Source organism: Manis javanica, chromosome 10, assembly GCF_040802235.1.
Source record: "Manis javanica isolate MJ-LG chromosome 10, MJ_LKY, whole genome shotgun sequence".
Lineage (NCBI taxonomy): Eukaryota > Metazoa > Chordata > Mammalia > Pholidota > Manidae > Manis > Manis javanica.
The window spans coordinates 115,896,122-115,913,869 of NC_133165.1; the positions used below are offsets into that span (position 1 = coordinate 115,896,122).

The window sequence follows — 17,748 nt, forward strand, 5'->3', positions numbered from 1 at the left end:
ATCTGTCACTGGACGAGCAGCAGGCAAGCTCCAAGTGCACAGGAGGGGCCCGTGCGCCCCACTGGGTGAGGATGCCGTGCAGGGAGTGGGCACAGGAGCTCGGAAGGACGTCCAGGGAGGCACAGTGCCAAGGGCCCACAAATACGTTTAAATTTAGCATCTTTTAAAATCAGAAGAAAAATATGACTATAATAATGATAATGAACATATATGAGAAATTCAGCCTAGATTATATCCATCTTTATACCAATACTGGCATAAAATATAATTTTTAATATTTATGGAGGAAGGAGCCCCAAGCTGGGCTGGGCTGTCCCCGGGCAGAGGGTCAGTTTGGGGCCCCAGGGGCACCATTTGGGTGCCCCATGAAGCTGGCTTCTCTGAAGGCCAGCCAGGCGGGGCTGATGCAGCCTGCTGTGAGGAGGAGCCGGGCCGTTCCGTATGTCTGTGTGCGTTCCTATGCACACATACGTGTTTCACAAAGGATTCCCAGACCCCTAAGTGTCAGACCCAATTCTCGAGGCAGGTGACCACAAGGCGGGAGTCAGGTGAGGCCATGAGGGCCTGGTACTCCTGGCCCTCGGGTGAGGGGGTTGTCACTCCGTGGAGGAGACGTGATGGCATCTTCCAGTCATTGTCCCCCCAGAAGAAGACAGGCTGCTGGCCCGCCTCAGCCCCCACAAACCCTGTCCAGCACAGCCATGTCCCATAGAAACGTGACGTCAGCCACAAACAGTGACACCTGCAATTGAACGTATACTAGCAGCCGTGTTTTTTAAAAGGTAAAAATAAGTGAAATTCACTTTAATAAGACAATTTATTTTATCTAATATATATCTAAAATAGTATACTCCAACATGGAATTCATATGAAATGATTAATGAAACACTTTACCTTTCCTTTTCATTTACATCTTTGGAATCCAGTTTGGACAGACTTTCCAAATCTGAAAGACTCCATGGCCACATGTGGCATGTGGTGACGGCTATACTGCACTGGGCGGTGCAGATTGAGCAGGTCCCCGTGGCCCTAAACCCGCCCCCAGCCCACCAAGGCAGGGAGCTAGTTTTTCAGCTTCTTTTTTGCCAGTGGCCCTTCTGGGCCAGGGTGAAGAACGCTTCCACAGGCTGGGCAGGCCCCCAGCAGCCCCGAGAGCTGAAAGAAAGGGTGTGGGGCTGCAGGTTTCCAGGACGAGGGGGGACTGCAGCAAAGGGTTCTTCGGCCATGCTCCCAGACACCAGGGGGACAGTACAAAGGGCTGGCTTCAGGGTACAATAGTGGGGCGGTTAGTCACAGTGCGGGCAGCGGGCAGGCAGACAGAGCTCCCTGTGTCTGCGCTGGCCAGGCTGGGCCCTGCAGCCTGATTCCCCTACCCTGCCCGGGGCTTTGTTTGCACCCCTCCCTAGTCTCCGATTAACCCCCTGCTGCCCGCTGCCTACCTGGCCGCCTGGCTGGGGCATCCTTACCAGGCTCTGGTTTCCATCAGCCACCTGGGCCAGAGGCAAACTCAGTCTAGAAACTGGGCTCAGGCCTGCAGGAATTCACTGGTGTCTCTTGGGCAAGAGGCGTTGTCCGAGCAGCTCCGTCACCGTGCCTGTGCAGCATTTGTGCAGCTTGAGGAGGGGTTTTCAGATGAGTTAGAGAACAGCATGTACTGAGCTCCCTACTGAAAGATGTCAGCGGCATGTGTGAGCATTCACCATGCATGGGCCCTGCACTTCTGGAAACAATGAGAAGCCAAAACTGTGAAAAATGGAGGAGTGGCCCTGAAGCTGGTGCCTGCACTACATGTTTTAAAGTGAACAGACTGATATAAATATTTTAATCGTGTGCATAGATAGATGGAGAAGATAAAATAAATCAGTCATGTCCCAGCCCTGTCTCGGGACACTTTGAAAGCAGGACTTCTGTCAGCATTTGCTATTTGCTAGTTACAATTAAAATCTCGACTTCTAGGTTGCAATCCAAGCATCTCAGAGAGGGAATTAGTTGTTTGTTGTGATTTGACAGTTAAATTATTAACACGTGGAAAAGGTAACTGCTCCCCCAAAAGGTTTAAAACACTGTTAAGGGTCTCTTGTCTCTTTTAAATTTAAAAATGATCTGCAGAGATTCTGCTTTGTAGCTCTTCTTTGCTAAATTAAAGTGGTGTGTGTTTTAAGTTTAGAAGGCAAGATGGGTTGCCGTGCCCAGGGTGAGGAGGGGAAGTAAAATAAAGGCTCTTTTGAAAATGTGCCTTCCACTACAGCTTAAAGATTCCAAGCACCACATTTTTCTTGGAGGAAGTAAATGCCTCCGACTTATCATCTTACCTGTTGATTACATTTTATAATCATTTCTTTTATAATTTAATCCTTGTCTGAAACTAAGGATGTCTTCGGAATATAAAAAGCCAAGGTCTGCTTGGTCTATGAGATGTTGGTGCCTTTTTGTTGAGAACTCACTGGATGAGGAATTGGGGCCCCATGGATGGAACATGGTGTGTGTGCTGCACCGCACCCCACTGCACCCCACTGCCTGCAGAAAATCTGTGATGGGAGACATATGTGCAGCGCACATCATTTTGTTCTGATTTATTTTAAACCAGTTAAGATGATTTTAGCACAAAGAGTGGTGTAGCTCGCTTGCATTCTGAGAGCCATTGGATTTTCAAGCTGGAGTACAATTTTTTTTTCAAAATCCAAATTTAGAAATTGCCTTTTAGAGTAGAACATAACATGCTGGTTTGCCTTTTAACTCACTTTTAAAGAAAGAGATGTAAGATCAAATACATTTGATTTGCAAATGTATTAGAGCTATTGTTATGAAGGGACTGGAATTGGCCCACTTCTTTGAAAATATGATAAGGAAAGGTGTGTTCCCCCACAGGCATACTGCGTTCTTCGGTGGAAATATGGCCGCAGCTTTGACTCACACTCCAGAGGCTCCACAAACATGTACCTGAGACACTGTCCTAGGCATGTTTTCTTCTTGCCAGGAGGAGTGTGGTATTTGGCTCTCATATCATCATGTGAAATAGACAGCACCTGCCTGGCTGAGGCACAGCCACCTCGGCCAGGCCGCTTTTCAGCGTGACCCGCATGCTGGGGCATATCTCAAGTGATAAGTGGGCCCTGTGCAAATAGCTCTATTTTGAAGCAAATCCCACAAAATCTTCACTAATTCCAATTCCACCCTGATCATAGGCACCACCTCCAGTAATGGAGGAAAAAAAACTGGAAATAGTGGGAACCACACTAGACCCCTCGGGAAAACACCTTCCCTGCAGGAAGGTGCCAGGATCGGAGGTCTGGAAGCTGTTGTAGGGACATGGGAGACTCAAAACCCCTGTCCAAGTCCTGGCGCTCTTTGCTCCTCCAAACCTCAGTCTCCCATATTTAAAATGAGAAGAAAGTGTCCATCCTGGCCCACTGTCAGGGGTTGCCGTGGGAATATGACAACGGCAGGCATTATCTGCCTAGCGAAGCTGCCCAGTTTCATTTTCTGTTTCAAAGTGTTTCTCTGAAGGGTAAATTGCCAGAGATACATGAACTACCGTTATATACATCTTAATAACTTGCCTGGAAATTTAGGACTATTATTGTTTGTGTTAAACTTGTAAATATTAGCAGTAATTCATTTGACTCTTAAAATGAATTCCATCTTTTTGACTTTTAATAAATATAGTTGTCTCAGGAATATGATCCTTTTCTGATGACGAAGGCAATATCCAGTCACGGTAGAACATTTGGGAAATACAGAAAAATACATGTACGGGAACGTTCTTCATCATCCTCTTCCCTAAAGCTGCGGTCATATTTCCACATATTTCCTTCCAGGCTTTCCTCAGCCTTGTCAGTTCTAGTGACATCTATTTTCAGCTAACTCCATGCCGCTCTTCGGCTGGGTCCTCCTGTCCTCTTTGCGCTTCTGTTCTTCATGGAAGTTGCTCCTCTCTGGCCTCCACCTCCTGCCAGCAGGCCCAGTGCAGGCCCTGGTGTTGGGGAGAAGATCGGGGGCTCCGTGGCACCCAGTCCCATCTCCTGCTGTCCTGGGAGCAGTGTCAGTGCAGGCTACACAAACCGCCAACTGACCCCATGGCAGAGCCCAGGCACTGGGAGAAGGGGCAAGTGGCATAAAACAGTGTCTCACAGGCCCAAACCTTAGGCAAAAGAGGCCAGCGAGGCCTTCTCCAGGCAGGAGACAGCAGGCTGGTGGGAGGAAGGCAGGACCCTGCAGCTTGGGGCAAATGGTGAAAAGCAAGCCTGAGGTTTGAGTTCCCAGCAAAGAGACTTGGGCCAGATCACTTCTTAGGTGTGCAACGTCCTGTCAGAACTGTTGAGATAATGTTTCCAAGGTGTTTGGCTTTATAGTCCTGATTTAAACCCACCAAACCGCCACGGGTCAGTGCCAACAGGCTCGGGAGGCAGACCCAGACCAGCACTTTTGTGCCAGGGCACAATTCCCAGAGGCCATGTCGCAATCAGGGTGTGCCTCAGCTGGTCCCACAAATCCTGCAGGCAAAGTTCCACATCACCAGGCGTGTGGAGGGGGACGGACTGATTTCCGTATTGCTTTCTGGAATAACCACCACCTCAAGGGAATGCTAGAATTTCGAAGTTCATTTCTGATAGGATAAATAGAGTCTATGGGGCCTCTCTTAGCTCCCTTAGAATAATGTAGCAGCTTCAGCATCTTAACAACAGATTATTAGAGATTTATTAATAACCCACATTGCAGACACACTTCACAGGCAAGGCCATTGGTTTTAGTGTCATTTACAGTTGAGAAATATTAGCGAGAAATTAAATTTGGAATAATAGGGAATGCTGGGGTAAATTATCACATAACAAAATAATGGAATATTGTGTCACCATTAAAATGCTGTTGACAAAGAGTTTATGAGGGCATGGGAAGGTATGGGATACAGCATTTCACAAATAGTAACTCTGTATGTAAATTATGTAACTATGCATATGTCACTGTTGGGAAGGAAGTAAAATAGAGTATTATTTCTGGATAATGGCATATAGGTGACTTTTCCTTTGTCCATGTAGTTTATATTTGGATTATTTATATTTTATACTTTTTACTGAATCTCTTATTTTAAATATTTATCTTTATATTTTATTCTTAAATTACACTTTGCTGTGTCTTCTCTAACACATGGTATTGTTGTAAGTAGGAAAAAGTCCTTTTTAAAGCTCTGTGAAATTTAGACAAATGGCATATTTTCCTTCAATAATTATGGATAGATGGCATGTGGCAGAAATATTCGTTAGGCCAACAAATATGTATAGTAAGTAAATATTATTATTCTCTTTTAAAAGATTTGTACATTGATAGTTTATTAATCAAAGAGTACATGAGTTCACCTAATCAAACATACATGCTTGGACAAGCAGGGCATAAAAATCTCAATTAAGATTTTGTGTGAACTTAAGGAAAAGTACTTTCGCCTCCTAAACAATAGCATCAGGAAGGAAAAAAATGCATTCTCGATGTTCTTGGATATTTGGTCCAATAATGACCCTCCCGTTGTAGAGTTCTGTGGGTGTTTTTGAGTTTGTGTTTTCTGCTTCTACTGCTCGGTTTTTAAGAGCAATTTAAAAGATTCTGCAAGTTCGTATCTGGAGAAGCATAAAGATCTTGGCTTCATAATGCCAGATGATAAACTGTGGTCTTTGTGTAGAAATTTTAATGGTTTATTTGTATTCATTATTTGCCTTCTTTAAAGAAAGAAAAGAAAACATAATTTTTTCTCCAGCTTGTGCTTCCCTGGACTTCAAGATCTCAAACTGTTATTCTACACTCCCGAGTCACCTGCTGATTCACAGCGAGGGGTGCATCGCTGGTGGCAAGACGAAAGGCAGGGGTTTCCTTTCTTAACCATAACGCTACGGAATTTTGTGATATGGAAAAATCTGTCCGTGTTCCCATCTCCTACATCTTAGCCTTCAAGCAAGTGCCATTTGATTCCCTGTAAAAGGAATTCCCAGGACCAGCAGCGTCGGGAAGGGCAGAGTCACTAAAATGCAGGGATCCGGGAAGCAGCACACCGTCCCGGTCGGCCTGAAGGCCGGGCCGGGGGCTCCCCGGGACGGCTGCCTCGCTGTCCGGCCGCACAGGTGAGCCTGGGGCCGCCGGCCCGGAGCCCCCTGCAGGGCCGCCCGCCGCCCGCGCGCTGCAGACCCGGCAAGGCCTTGGCGGCTCGGCCTCAGTTTCCCCGGCGGCCCCGGCGGCAAGGGCTCTGCAGCAGCGGCCGGGCCGGCCCGTCGGGCTGGGAGGTCCCGCGGGCCCCCGGGGCGCGACCCTCTAATCCGCTTTAGTCGGGGTCTTGAGCGCTTTGCTCGTGCAGAGTAAACAGGGCGGGCGAACAAAGCGGCGGCCGCCGGCCCGCGACTCCCTGACCCCGGGGTCGCGCCCTTTGTTCGCCCTCAATGGGGCCGCCCCGCCGCCCGCCCGCGGCTAATTGGGGCGCGTGCCGCCGCCGCGGCCGAGGACCCCCACGCGGGCGCGGACCCCGCCGGGACCCCCGCCCCGCCCCGGCTCGGGCCCGGGGCCCCGGACCCGGCGCCGACCCGAACTCGGACCCCCGCCGGGCCTTGGACTCGGACCGCGGACCCTGACCTCGGCCTCCGGTTCGGACCTCCCCACGCAGCCCCCGCCCCAGACTCAGACCCCGGCCCACCGGCCACGCCGCGGGCTCAGACCTCGGGCCCCACTCCGCTCCCGACGCGGCCACTCGGCCCGGCCCGGCCCGCGCGGACCCGCCCGCCGCCGGAGCCGCGAGCCGGGGGGGCTGCCTGGCGGAGGCGGACCCCGAGCATCCACCGCGGCCAAGCGGGGGCCTGTCGGCCGGGAAAGGGGCCTCGGCGACTCTGCCGCCCTGGGCCCGAGGCCCGCGGGGTGCAGGCAGGAGAGGTTTGCTGTGCCTCTTCCTTCTCTGCTGGGAATCCTGCAGGTGGGAAAGAAAAGGAACCAGGGTCAGCCTCCGAGAGGGAAAATCAGGAGCCTTCAGCCCCTGCCCGGCGGTGAGCCCTCCTACAGCCCCTCCTCTCCCGCAGAGCGCACCCTTTCCAGAGCCGGGGGTGCTTTTAGGTGAGACCGGCTGTGCAGGGCGCCGAGGCGGATGACGCCAAATTCAGGCCCTGACCATCCCATGTCCTCTCTTCTTTGTTTTTAACTCAAATGGTGGACAAGGTTATAATTGTTATCCCAAGAAGCTTTTGAAGCTTAGCTCTTTGTAACTTTTTTTTTTTAAGGTTTTTATCTCTTTTAAAAAGCACTTTTTCTTGTAATTAGGGGCAAAAAGGAAACAAGAGAAAGGGGTCTCAGTAAGGGTTTGCCTTTGCGGATGAACAGAGCGGCCTGTACGTCTCAGCCAAGGCACGCGAGGCCCTCTGGTCCGCGCCTCATTTATTTCATAGTTTTCTTCACGTTGCTTTGCCAGGGAGACTTTAAAATGTTAAGTTTGTTTCTGAGCTTGTCTTCTGTGGTGGGCCATATTCGAATGTAGAATTTGGCTTCAGAAAGATGTGGTGGTCCAGAGGATAGAGCTGGGGTGGGGGTCCCGGGTGTACGTGAGCTGGGTAAGGCAGATGCTTCTGTAAATGTCAGGGTGTGGGACAGATCTCTGCTGCAAAGGGAACCCCTGTGGAGCCATGCCTGCGATATCCCTTTCTGTAGAACTAGTTCTCAAACAACCCAGTTCCCTGGTTCTTTGCCCCTTCCTCACTGTCATTCCCCCACTGCCAAGGCTCAAACCTGGCCTTTCTCTTTTCTGAGGAGCAATAACTCGATCAGATCAGCATACATTTGCCCTGAAGAATGCTGATGTCAAGGCCTGGGGCACTGGCCACCCCTGCAGGAGAGAGCCTTCTCACAGGGAGCCGGCCATCAGTGGTTCTTGCTGACACAGGACTTTGAGGTCTTCTCAGGCCATCCTGGTCACCTGCTCGGCCTTTCATACTGCCAGCAGGGGCCTGCCAGGTTCAGAGAAGACCGCGATGGATAAGGTCAGGTGGGGCTCATTGGCTGCTTGGCTGGGGAAAGCCCTGGTTCAGGGTGCTGGCACCCAGGAGAAAGTGTGGTGGACAGAGGGCACTGTTGGCCCCTCAGCTCAGGCAGGGCGGCTTTCTTACAAGGACTCAGGCAGGCCTGGTGGGGGTCTCGTGTCTGCAGTTTTACCCACCAAGGTGGATTCATCCCGGCCCAGTTTTGAAGGAGTAGCCAGGATGCACCCGGCAGGGAGAGGTGGATGCCTCAGATGGCCATAGCTGGCTGTAGGGGTTGGGGGGGTGCCAAAGCTGGCCAGCTTAAGGCAGTTCTGGGGCTCAGATTTCAATGGGGCTCTGTTTTTCCTGGGAACTGTTCTTAACCTATAAAATAAGCCTATGTGTATATGAGTGAGAAGAGGTGAGTGGTGATGTTTTCCTTGAAAAAAAAAAAAGGCAAAAATAACAAAGGGGCATGTGTGCCTGAGGGTCCCAGGTCTGTGCAATATTAAACCAAGTCACTATTCCATCCACCTGAGCCTCAGTTTCCCCGGCCTTTAAGGAACTATGATAATCCTGTTGTCCTGTGAAGTCGTGGGGATGGCCTGAGACGGGGTGAGACCACTGTAAATTATGAAGCGCTTGCTATCCTAGTACCTTAGGAAAAACCCTCTACTCCGAGGCCCTTGTTTTATGATCTCAAAATGCTTAGCTTGGCGACTTACATGGAACCTGGCACTGACGCAGTTTCTGTTGACTTGAACTGTATGGAAACCCTCTTCATTGGTTATGAGAAGGGTGTGGGCCATGCATAGTGAGAAAGCGGGCTCAATAAAGAGCATCCCCTGCGCCTCAAGGCCTTTGAACTTGAGAAGTCAAGTGACCCCCAATTTGGGGGATTGCATTGATGATCTGGAGACCCTCCTACTCTTGGCATGTATGCCTAAGAGCCCTGAATGATTATCCCGGGCTGTCAGCGGGGTCCAAACCCCAGCCGGGTCTGCACAGTTTGACCTCTCCTGAGGGATCCGGAGCTGCAGGGTGGAGAGCGCACCTCAGCCCCACCCCGTGCCTTACTCCCCAGTGCTGACCTTGCTGCTGTCCTAATGACGATGAATGAGGTCAGCTTGGTTTGCCATTCACAAAACACAGGTTTTGTTTTTTCTTTTATTCCAAGGAAATATTTTCTATATCTGAGACGGGTCGTTGTCATCTACACCAGGTTATGTTTTTACTGGTTTTGGGTGTTTGCATACGTGGAATGAAAAAGGGAGTGACCCAAAGAGAATACAGGTAGAGCCTGCCTCTCTTCCTGGGGTAGGGGCTCTCCACCAGGACCTCAACTCAGCCCCAAGCCTCAGCGGCAGCAAAATGTTCATTTCTATACATACATACACATACACACATGAGTGCGTGCACATGCGCACGCACATATCCCAGGGTAGAATCCTCGTGTTGCTAACATTTAATGTTCTAATATTAAAGTTTGAGGCACCAACAGGCTGTCTTAAAAGGCTCATTCAGCCTGTCTGCCTTGGAGCTATTTTATTTACCAGTCTTCTTGTCGCTCAAAGAACTCTGTGTTTCTTGCAGACTCTGTTCGGGTGGTTGAGTGTTTGGGTTTTTGGCTACAGCTGGTTAATTTTTCCGAATCTGTAGATCCAGGTGTGCATTGAGAAGTTTTTTCCCAGCAAGAGAAATTTCCCAGTGAGCCTTAGAGTCCTCCTAAAAATTTCCGGCGTTCTGCTTGTGAGAGACTGCCAATTTCTGAGAAGTTGTCAGAACGAGGAAAGGAGGCGGCTGTCTCTCCTAGGTAGGAACACTGGGGAGAACCCACTGCGGAAGCAGGATCTTGTAGCAGACTACAGAGCAGAAAAACTGCTTAACGGGTAAGATGTTAGCAGAGGCACAAACCCTTGACGATAGTTAAGAATTTCTGCCTGTGCACACCATCGAAAACCAAGCACGGGAGTGAAAAATGCCTATCCACACCTCTTATAATTCTGAAATGTTTTAAAATATATGTTTTCATGTAAAAATTATATAGACTCTTATTTCCAAGGTCAGTGTCATCCCTTGTCTGATCGCTAACATTACCACTTTCTTTTGGTTAAAAAAAAAATGAACTTCATGTTCTTTTAAAATTAGGAATTCCACCAAAAGTTGCTCTATAAATAGCAAGAAACAAAACAGAACAAAAGCACTGGCTTTCTTTTTAGTTTAGTTTTTTTTTTTTTTGCAGCCATCAAATATTATCTCGTCTTGCAGTGATAAATTTAGTTAAAACAAGTCTTCACTTTGTGTGGAAGGGTTACATATGAAAAATCCAACCTTAACCTTATCTGTCTGTAACTGAATCTAAAGGCTACAGATATTTAGACAATCAGAAAAATGAAACTGTCATTACATATAAAGCAAATTACTCACTTGTGTTGCATGAAATCCTATTAGATTTAAAAAATAAGACAGGACTATTTCAATAAATAAGGCCAGTGTGGTCACAGTCCAAATAACTTCTAACTGACCCCCACACCCCACCCCAACAAAAATCACTCATTCTGTTTGTGTTCACTTTGCAGCTTAGGCTGTGTTGTAAAGATTTTAAAGACATGATCTCTGTACTCTTGATTTTTGAAAAAGTTCCTTGCTGTCCCTTGCAATTTAACAATGAACCATTTGCATTCTAATTAGGGTTTATTTTCTTTATTATTATTTTCCTTTATTACAGAGGACATGTCAGTTACCTAGGTCACGGAAGAACTGTGTGGCTAAGAAATGGTGAAAGTTCTCATTTGGGGTGGGCAGAAAGAAATTCAATTGACTTTCGTTAGTATTTCAGCATCATTTAAAATTTTTAAAAAGTAAAATTTGACAGTTTTTAAAGTGTAAAATTGCTTTAAATTTTAATAGTTAAATTCTGAGATGTGATTCAAAAAGAATATGGAGTCATTAAAATAATGACTATTTCAGCCCCTATAAAGGATTGATAAGATGCAAAAATACTTTAAATAAATCAAGTCTTTTAACTGTCAAAGGAAGTCATTCCTTAGACATTTGGGAAGTAAAATACTTTTCAAATTTTATAACGTCTTTTCACTTTCATGGAAATAAATACCTCCGTTTACTAGAATTTGTTAAACTCCAAATTCTAATGTATCTTTAAATACTAATTTGCGGTAAGCAGCACAATAAATTCTTTAGGAAAATGTTGACATCCCAATTTATGAATTGGGAAGAAATTGTAGAATTGAGCAACTGAAATTCAGCACCCACTTCTCTTGGAAAGGTAAATTTGATTTTTAAAAAATTTAGTTTGTACTGTGTTTTTTCTCATTCCTTATGTGAAACTAAGAATCTAGTTTTGGCGTTTGATAGTTGTATGTATAGCCAGGGATATTGGCCTGTTATCCTTCATTCACATTTTCTGATTTGTGTTGTTACTACTTAGGAATGGAAACTATGAATTGTAATTCCTCATCTATAAGAGAAAAATTTTTCATACTAGCATGTATCTATTATATACAGTATATTCACATATTTCTGTATAGGATTGAATGCACATTTATTGTAGACTTCTGGTTGTTTTATGCCCTATTTGAAAAATATTAACTCCTTAAGAGTGCTTTCAGCGTTGTTAGCCTTTTTAGAAATATATATATATACACACATAACACATTGTGAGATGTGAATATATGGACTTCCAAAACGTGTTAAATATGATAAAACAGCTGTTCACAGGTTTCTAAGCAGACACATGATTGCACGGGTGTGGAGTTACCACCTATCAGTCAGGAGAGAACACAGGCACACGACTGATCATTGTCAGCTGCAGGCACACTAAATCTGTTTTTTATATTTTTTACAAAAGGGGAGAAGATATAGAAATGCTCTGCCAGCATGCCTGGGGGGTTTGTAGGGGAGGCTGCTAATGTAGTGTCTGCCGTGGGCTTTGTTCCTCAAACATGCTGTCCTTCGGCCAGAATTTTATTTCTGTTGCTTGTTAACTAATGCCAGGTTTGACATGAAACTGAGTTAACTAAAGCAAAAGATTGTGAAATGCTTCATTATGTTTGGAAGGAAAGAATCCTTCCTATGGATATTTCCTCACATTTCCTCACCCAGCCTGAGACCCTACAAATGCCATTACCTCTGTCCCTGTTCTTCTGTCTTTACTGGTAGGTTTCTGTACCCTCTCTTCTTCCTCAACTATCTCTGTAAGGAAAACAAAAATACTGACCCAGGGTAAACCGATGTCAGTAGGCTCATGTGCAAATAACAGAGTAAAAATGAGCCCTTCCTAAAGTAGGAGTACAAGTTTTTATGAAAGAGGTGTATCAAAATGGAATCCCATATTTGCAAACTATTTCTTCACAAAGGTGAAGAATAAAATCAGAAGCCTGGTTTGCCTTTACAAACAGTACCCAAAGCTTCTGAGCAGCTCCTCCAAAGGGCACATTGTCGGGGATGAGTGAAGACGTGGCATCTTACCCAGGGGCCTCCTCAGACTTGCAATCTCGCTTATTGGGCCAGCTTTAAAAACATCATTATTCTTGGGTGTTGCACGTTGAATGTTCAAAACCCAAGTGAAAATGGAAGTTTTCACAAACACTCATCCTACTCACTAATTCGATTAAATGCATCTGTTTACTAAGTCCTCAGAACGCCTTGCATACTGAACATTTTAAACTATCAAATGTGGCCACGCTGAGAAAAGCAAACTGAACTGCCCTGGTTTTCGTGGGCCGGACGGCGGCGAGGGCTGAGCCGGGACACACGGGTGCAGGAGCAGGGCAGGAAGTTGCCGGCTGCATTCCCATTAGGCAGATCTTGGAAGAAATCAGGAAAAAATAACTGTATAAGGCTGATGCTATAAACATCCTGGTATAGCGAGAGCCTTCCTATGACTTATTTTTCAAACATCTGACCTTAGGCATGGTCCCTGGCCCAAAGGCACAGACCAAGTTTTTCCTCCAGAAAACTTGCCCATCACAGTGTTCATCAACCAAGTGCGTTTTCAGGGGTCCTTCTGGACCATTTGAGCACTTTTTAATAGTACTTCCTCTGAATAATATAACATGATAACAACTTAGAAAAAGACTTTCAAAAACCAGCCTGAATAATATCCACTGGAATTCCCCAAGTGCTATTATTTTCCTTGAATAAAGCAGAATTTGATTTCTGAATTTGCAACCAAATTACCTATAAATCCTTGCCAAGTATGGGGGGATTTTTTTTAGAAGAGAGTGTGTGCTCTTGAATATTGTTCTGACTCACCTGATTTCTTGTTTTGCCAAATAAAAATTAGGAGGGAAAAGGCATTAAATCATTATTGTGTGTGAGAGCAAGGGGGAAAAATCAGCTAATAAAAAGGCTAGTGAATCGGTATGATTATACAATGATTTCAGGTGAAAATTACAAAGCTAATAGCCTGGCACATTTAGTCATTGCCTTCAGTAATGATACAGTTGTCAAATTTGTATTTGTGCCAATGGAACAAAAGTTGTAAGTGGCATAATGGAAGATAATCTCTTTTTTTTTTTTGTGGCTTTTTAAGTTCAGTGTTTTAATCCACCCATTTAATCACAAAACATATATCACATCAGTTATAATATTTAGTGTTTAGGAAAGTGATTATAAATAGATTATAGCACGGTTGTCAGATGCATGTGTGTGTGAATGTATCTCAAAGGCATGCAGCATGTCTACAGTTTGCACTTGGGACCAGTTTTATATGGAATAGTCACCATATATTTGTTTTGTTTTCAAAATCCCCGTTCTGTTGTTACCGAGCTTGCTCATTATTTTGTAAAAACAAGATTTGGTATTAAAAGGGCCTGATACTTTATGCTGTTGAGATCTCTGCACTGAGTCCACTGTCTGAAAGTGTTTTTGTTGGGAGGCCCCCAAAGTGGTTCAACCACAGAGTGTCTTTAATACGTTTTTTAAAGTAGTTGAACCTTAGGTGAAGATGGGGCACCATCATGGCAGTCAGTGGCTGGACTCGTGGTGTGGGCAAGCAGGATGGGTTATAGAGGAACCTGTGTGGCTTTTTGGTACAGCACCTTATCATCTCCTGGGAATGTGTTCTCTTATTCCACACATCCTGCTTGGGCCTGGGAATTATAATAGTGAAGAAAATTATAAAGGACTGTGATAGGCAAGGGAGACAACCATCTCTCCCTGCCCTAATGCTGGAACGTGAGCACAGCTTCCCCAACTCTTTGGTTGCAGAGAGGGCCCTTGTTTTCTGAGCAAGGAGGAATGTGGAGTTCCTGGGCTTCCTGCGTCTCGTCTCTCACCCCATAGTCCTTGAGGTTGGGAGGGCCACCCTGGACCTTCCTCACGGCAGGAGTGAAACTCACCCCACTGTGAAATCACCCCTGCTTGGGCTGTCGCTGAGCGTTGTCAGCAGCTATGGAAAGTGAAAGTTGGTCAGGATTTCAGTGAAAAGATTAACCGGAAAACATTGCTGCTCCATTTTATAAAACTAAATTTTCTCATGAAAAAAACCAAAACTATTCCTAGGAAGAAGAGGCCACAGTAAGATCCTAACACCCAGGAAGGCCAATGTGGAAGATTTCTTAATATATCCTGTTTTTTTTCTCCCTCCCCTCTCTTCCTCTTCCCCGAATTGTGCATGTCCTAGAGTGGTGGCAATGAGTGGGTGGGTGTCTAGCACAATTCAAGGGCAAGGTCATGGGGGTCTAGGGAGCCTCCAAGGAGGGTCAGGAGGCAGCAGAGGCCCTGGCAGACCTGCTCGGGCTACCCCAGCCCAGCCTTGCCCGGGTGGCCAGTTCCTCTTCCTGGGCAGGGCAATCTAAGGTGGAATGGAGTTTCCTGGGAAGCCGGGCACAGGAGGAACTTTTGAATTTACCAATGGCATAAAAAGTATATATATTTTTATGACGACGGGCAAGTTTCAATTGGTTGACAGAAATGGCGAGATGTGACGTCAAGGGACACTGGTTAGAATGCCAAGGCCTGCTGGGGGGGTCGGGGGAAGAGAGGCACAGAGAGACATTGGGGTGGGGCCCAGGACGCCTTTTTTCTCTCAGGCGCCTTCATGGGCGTCCGGGGACAGCCAGGTCCATCTGGCTCTGATCGAGGGCACCCGGGCAGAGGGAGGGGGTCTGAGCATAACGCCCCGGTGTCGGCATTCCCTGAATGCCAGAGACCCAGGCCCCTCTGCGGGAAAGCCACCCAGGCGCCCCTGTGGACCTGGCAGGAAGGGCTGCTGAGGCCTCCTTGGCATTCTAACTAGTGTTGGACACTGGAGCCTGGCTGGTTGCGACCCCCGGGAGGGGGCGCGGGAGGGAACCGCGCGGTCGGGGCAGCACTGTAGTCGTGCTGCTCCGTGAGAGCAAAGCTGCGGCCTAGAACTTCTCCCCGCAGCTGCAGCGCCCTGGGCCGGGATCAGGAAGTTGTTTCTGCGAGGAAGGAAGACAGGGAGCTCAGAGCTGGGCAGCCGCTCCGGGCACAGTGCCTCCTCCATCCTACTCCTCCCCGGACAACCTAAGGGTACCCCTCTTCCGCCCGGCACCTTGCGCACCCCTTCCATCTCAGGGCTCAGTGCGCTGCCCTCCACTTAACCAGGTCCGTGCACGCTACCCCCACCCCACTTGGCACCATGCCGCCCCCCCCTCCGCTGGGCAGCCGGTGTCCGCGAACCGCCGCGGGGTCGCCCTGGCGCGCGCCCTGCCCCGGGGAAAGCCAGCTGCTACCCACGACCCCAAGCCCGTCCTGGGGCCTCGTCTAGAGCTGCCCGGCGTACACTAGCCCCTGCAGGGTCAAGCCCGGCGACCGCAGCCTCTGTCCGCGGCGCGCACGGGACTGCAGGCAGGCCAGGGACCGTCGGTCCGAGCCGGGCCCGAGCGAGCGCGCGCGCCCCGCTGCCCGCAATCATGGCAGCCGGCTCCTCCGAGCGCAGCTGCCGAGCGCGCTCCGGCAGCCACCTCGGTGCCAGGGCGGCGGGGGCGGGCCCGGGCCGGAGCTCGCGCCTGCTCGCCTCCCTTGGGTGCGCGGGTCGCAGGGCGCAAGGCGGGAAATGGAGGGGTCCTCGCTGTGCGGTGCCCCCAGCCCCGAGCGGGGATGCGGGCGGGGCCGCGGGCGCGCGGGCGGGGACCGCCCGGGGCGGCGTGCCCGCGGGGACGCGCACGCGAGGCTGCGGGGAGAGGCGCGGGGCCCGGGCGGCGAATCCGCTGCTCGCGCCGCCCGCCCCGCCCGCGCGCGCCGGCCCGGGAGGAGGGTGCGCAGCGAAGGGGGAGTCGGAGGGGCCGCGCCCGGTCCTCGCCCGCAGTGGGCAAGGCCGGGGGCCCCGCGAGGCCTCGTTGGTATTCCGGGCACAGCTGAAGCCCTGACCTCCCTGCGGAACAGGGGCGCCCGGGCACGGCCACCTCCCCCGGGCGGTCTCTGGCTGCAGGGCCCTTAGCGCCTTGCTCTCCCCAACCCCTGTTCCCTCCTCTCCGGGTCCCTTGTACCCCCTCCCCCGCCCTGATCCGGCGGCGAAGGGGTGGGCAGGGAAACGCGCTCTCTGGGACAGGTGCCAACTCCAAGACAAAAGACATAAAATAGGCGGCAACGTGGGAAGCACGGCCGGCGCGCTCGGGCGGGGACGGAGGCGCCGCGGGGGCCGCATCCTCGGTGCCGACCAGGGAAAGTTTGGGAAGTCGCCGCGGCCGCTTCGCAGTGGCGGGGGACGCGCGGCCGGGCCGCCCTCCGCGCCGCGCTCGCCGTCTCCGCGCCGCTGCTGAATAATTCATGGCGCGGCCGCCGGCCATTAGCATGCACCGGGCGCGCGGCGCGTCTGTGCCAAGCCGCCGCCGCCGCATTCGGCGCCCGGGACCCGCCAGACTAGCGGCCGCTCGGCGGCTGGGCCCGCGTTGTCCCCGCGCCCGCCGGCGGCGCCCATTGTGCCCGGGCCCGCGCCGCCGGCCGCGCAGTCCTCCCGCAGCCCGCCGCGCGCCGACGCCCGGCTCTGCAAGTTCGGGCCCGCGGCACCCTCCCGCCTGCCCGGGGATGCACGTGAACTTGGAGAAAGTCGCAGGCGCGCCGGCCCGGACCTCCGCGGCAGGGCGTGGGCGCCCCCAGCCCAGCGCACTTTCATTTTCGTCCGGGACAAAGGTCCATCGCGGCGCTGGTGGCGGACGCGGAGGCAGGGTCCTGCGGGCCACTCTTTGGCGAGGACCGGTCTTCGATCCAGGGAAGCCTGAGCCGGGAGGAGAGCGGCGCGGCGCGGGACCGGGGAAGTGGGGCCTGGCCGTACGCTACGGCGGCGCCATCCTTCAGCTGTCCCGCCCTGCAGAGTTGCGGGATATGGCACCACTTTGCCCTCTGCCGTTTCCACGCGTGAAGGAGGGAAGTGCTTTCAACCCAGGACTCAGACCGATGGCCGAGGGCCTGTGCGCCCCCCGGCACCACCGCGCAGCGCTGGCTGCGTCCAGGCGCGTTCCTCCGGCAAGGGCAGGCAGGCGACCTGCGCGCCCGGGTCACGATCGGTTTCAACGCGACTCCCGAGGACGGTAAGTGCATTTTTCACTTTCGCTGCTTAGTGATAATTTAAATGTTAATGAAGGGATTTCTAAGAAGAGCCGCCTGTACGGCAGGCCTGCCACAGACGAAGGACATGCGAGGGATCTTTAATACGATCTTGAACCTGAAGCCGCACCAGCTGGGCAAGAACTCCACGGCCGTCATTAAAATTCAGGAACTTGAAATTTGTGAAATACAGCTTCTAATCTCATTTGCAAAGAGATTTTTGTTGAACACGGAAAGT

General features: G+C 50.1%; 2 protein-coding genes and 1 long non-coding RNA gene across 9 annotated transcripts in view; 1 reads left to right on the forward strand and 2 right to left on the reverse strand.

Moving 5' to 3' along the window:
• The window catches only part of LOC118970279 (uncharacterized), a 61,899-nt gene that overhangs the window by 7,649 nt on the left and 36,502 nt on the right, over positions 1-17,748 (forward strand). For 4 of the 6 annotated variants that reach the window (XR_012121643.1, XR_012121644.1, XR_012121645.1 and 1 more), the window contains exon 1: positions 16,734-17,494. The exons of the other annotated variants lie outside the window; for them this stretch is intronic. The gene's annotated coding sequence lies outside the window, so the exon portion shown is untranslated. Of the gene's footprint in view, positions 1-16,733; positions 17,495-17,748 lie in introns of those variants that run through there. 6 annotated transcript variants of the gene reach the window in all.
• LOC140843668 (uncharacterized) lies at positions 225-13,372 on the reverse strand. Of its 2 annotated transcripts, none has more exons than XR_012121651.1 (2): positions 1,440-13,372; positions 225-742 (listed from the first exon to the last, which is right to left on the reverse strand). It is a non-coding gene; the product is annotated as an uncharacterized lncRNA (long non-coding RNA). The 2 variants fall into 2 exon arrangements; XR_012121650.1 differs by having other exon boundaries at positions 895-13,372.
• LOC118970362 (uncharacterized) lies at positions 14,859-16,611 on the reverse strand. The gene is made up of 2 exons (XM_037007294.2): positions 15,748-16,611; positions 14,859-15,403 (listed from the first exon to the last, which is right to left on the reverse strand). The coding sequence occupies exons 1-2, from the start codon at positions 16,609-16,611 to the stop codon at positions 15,350-15,352; spliced, it is 918 nt and encodes a 305-aa protein (XP_036863189.2). The 3' UTR covers positions 14,859-15,349.

Bases quoted from the DNA above. Each gene is read 5' to 3' on its own strand.
- LOC118970362 (XM_037007294.2), bottom strand. From the start codon at position 16,611: ATGCGGCCCCCGCGGCGCCTCCGTCCCCGCCCGAGCGCGCCGGCCGTG. The intron at 15,404-15,747 runs GTACGCCGGGCA...CCTTCCTCGCAG, and splicing joins TTGACCCTGCAGGGGCTAGT to AAACAACTTCCTGATCCCGG.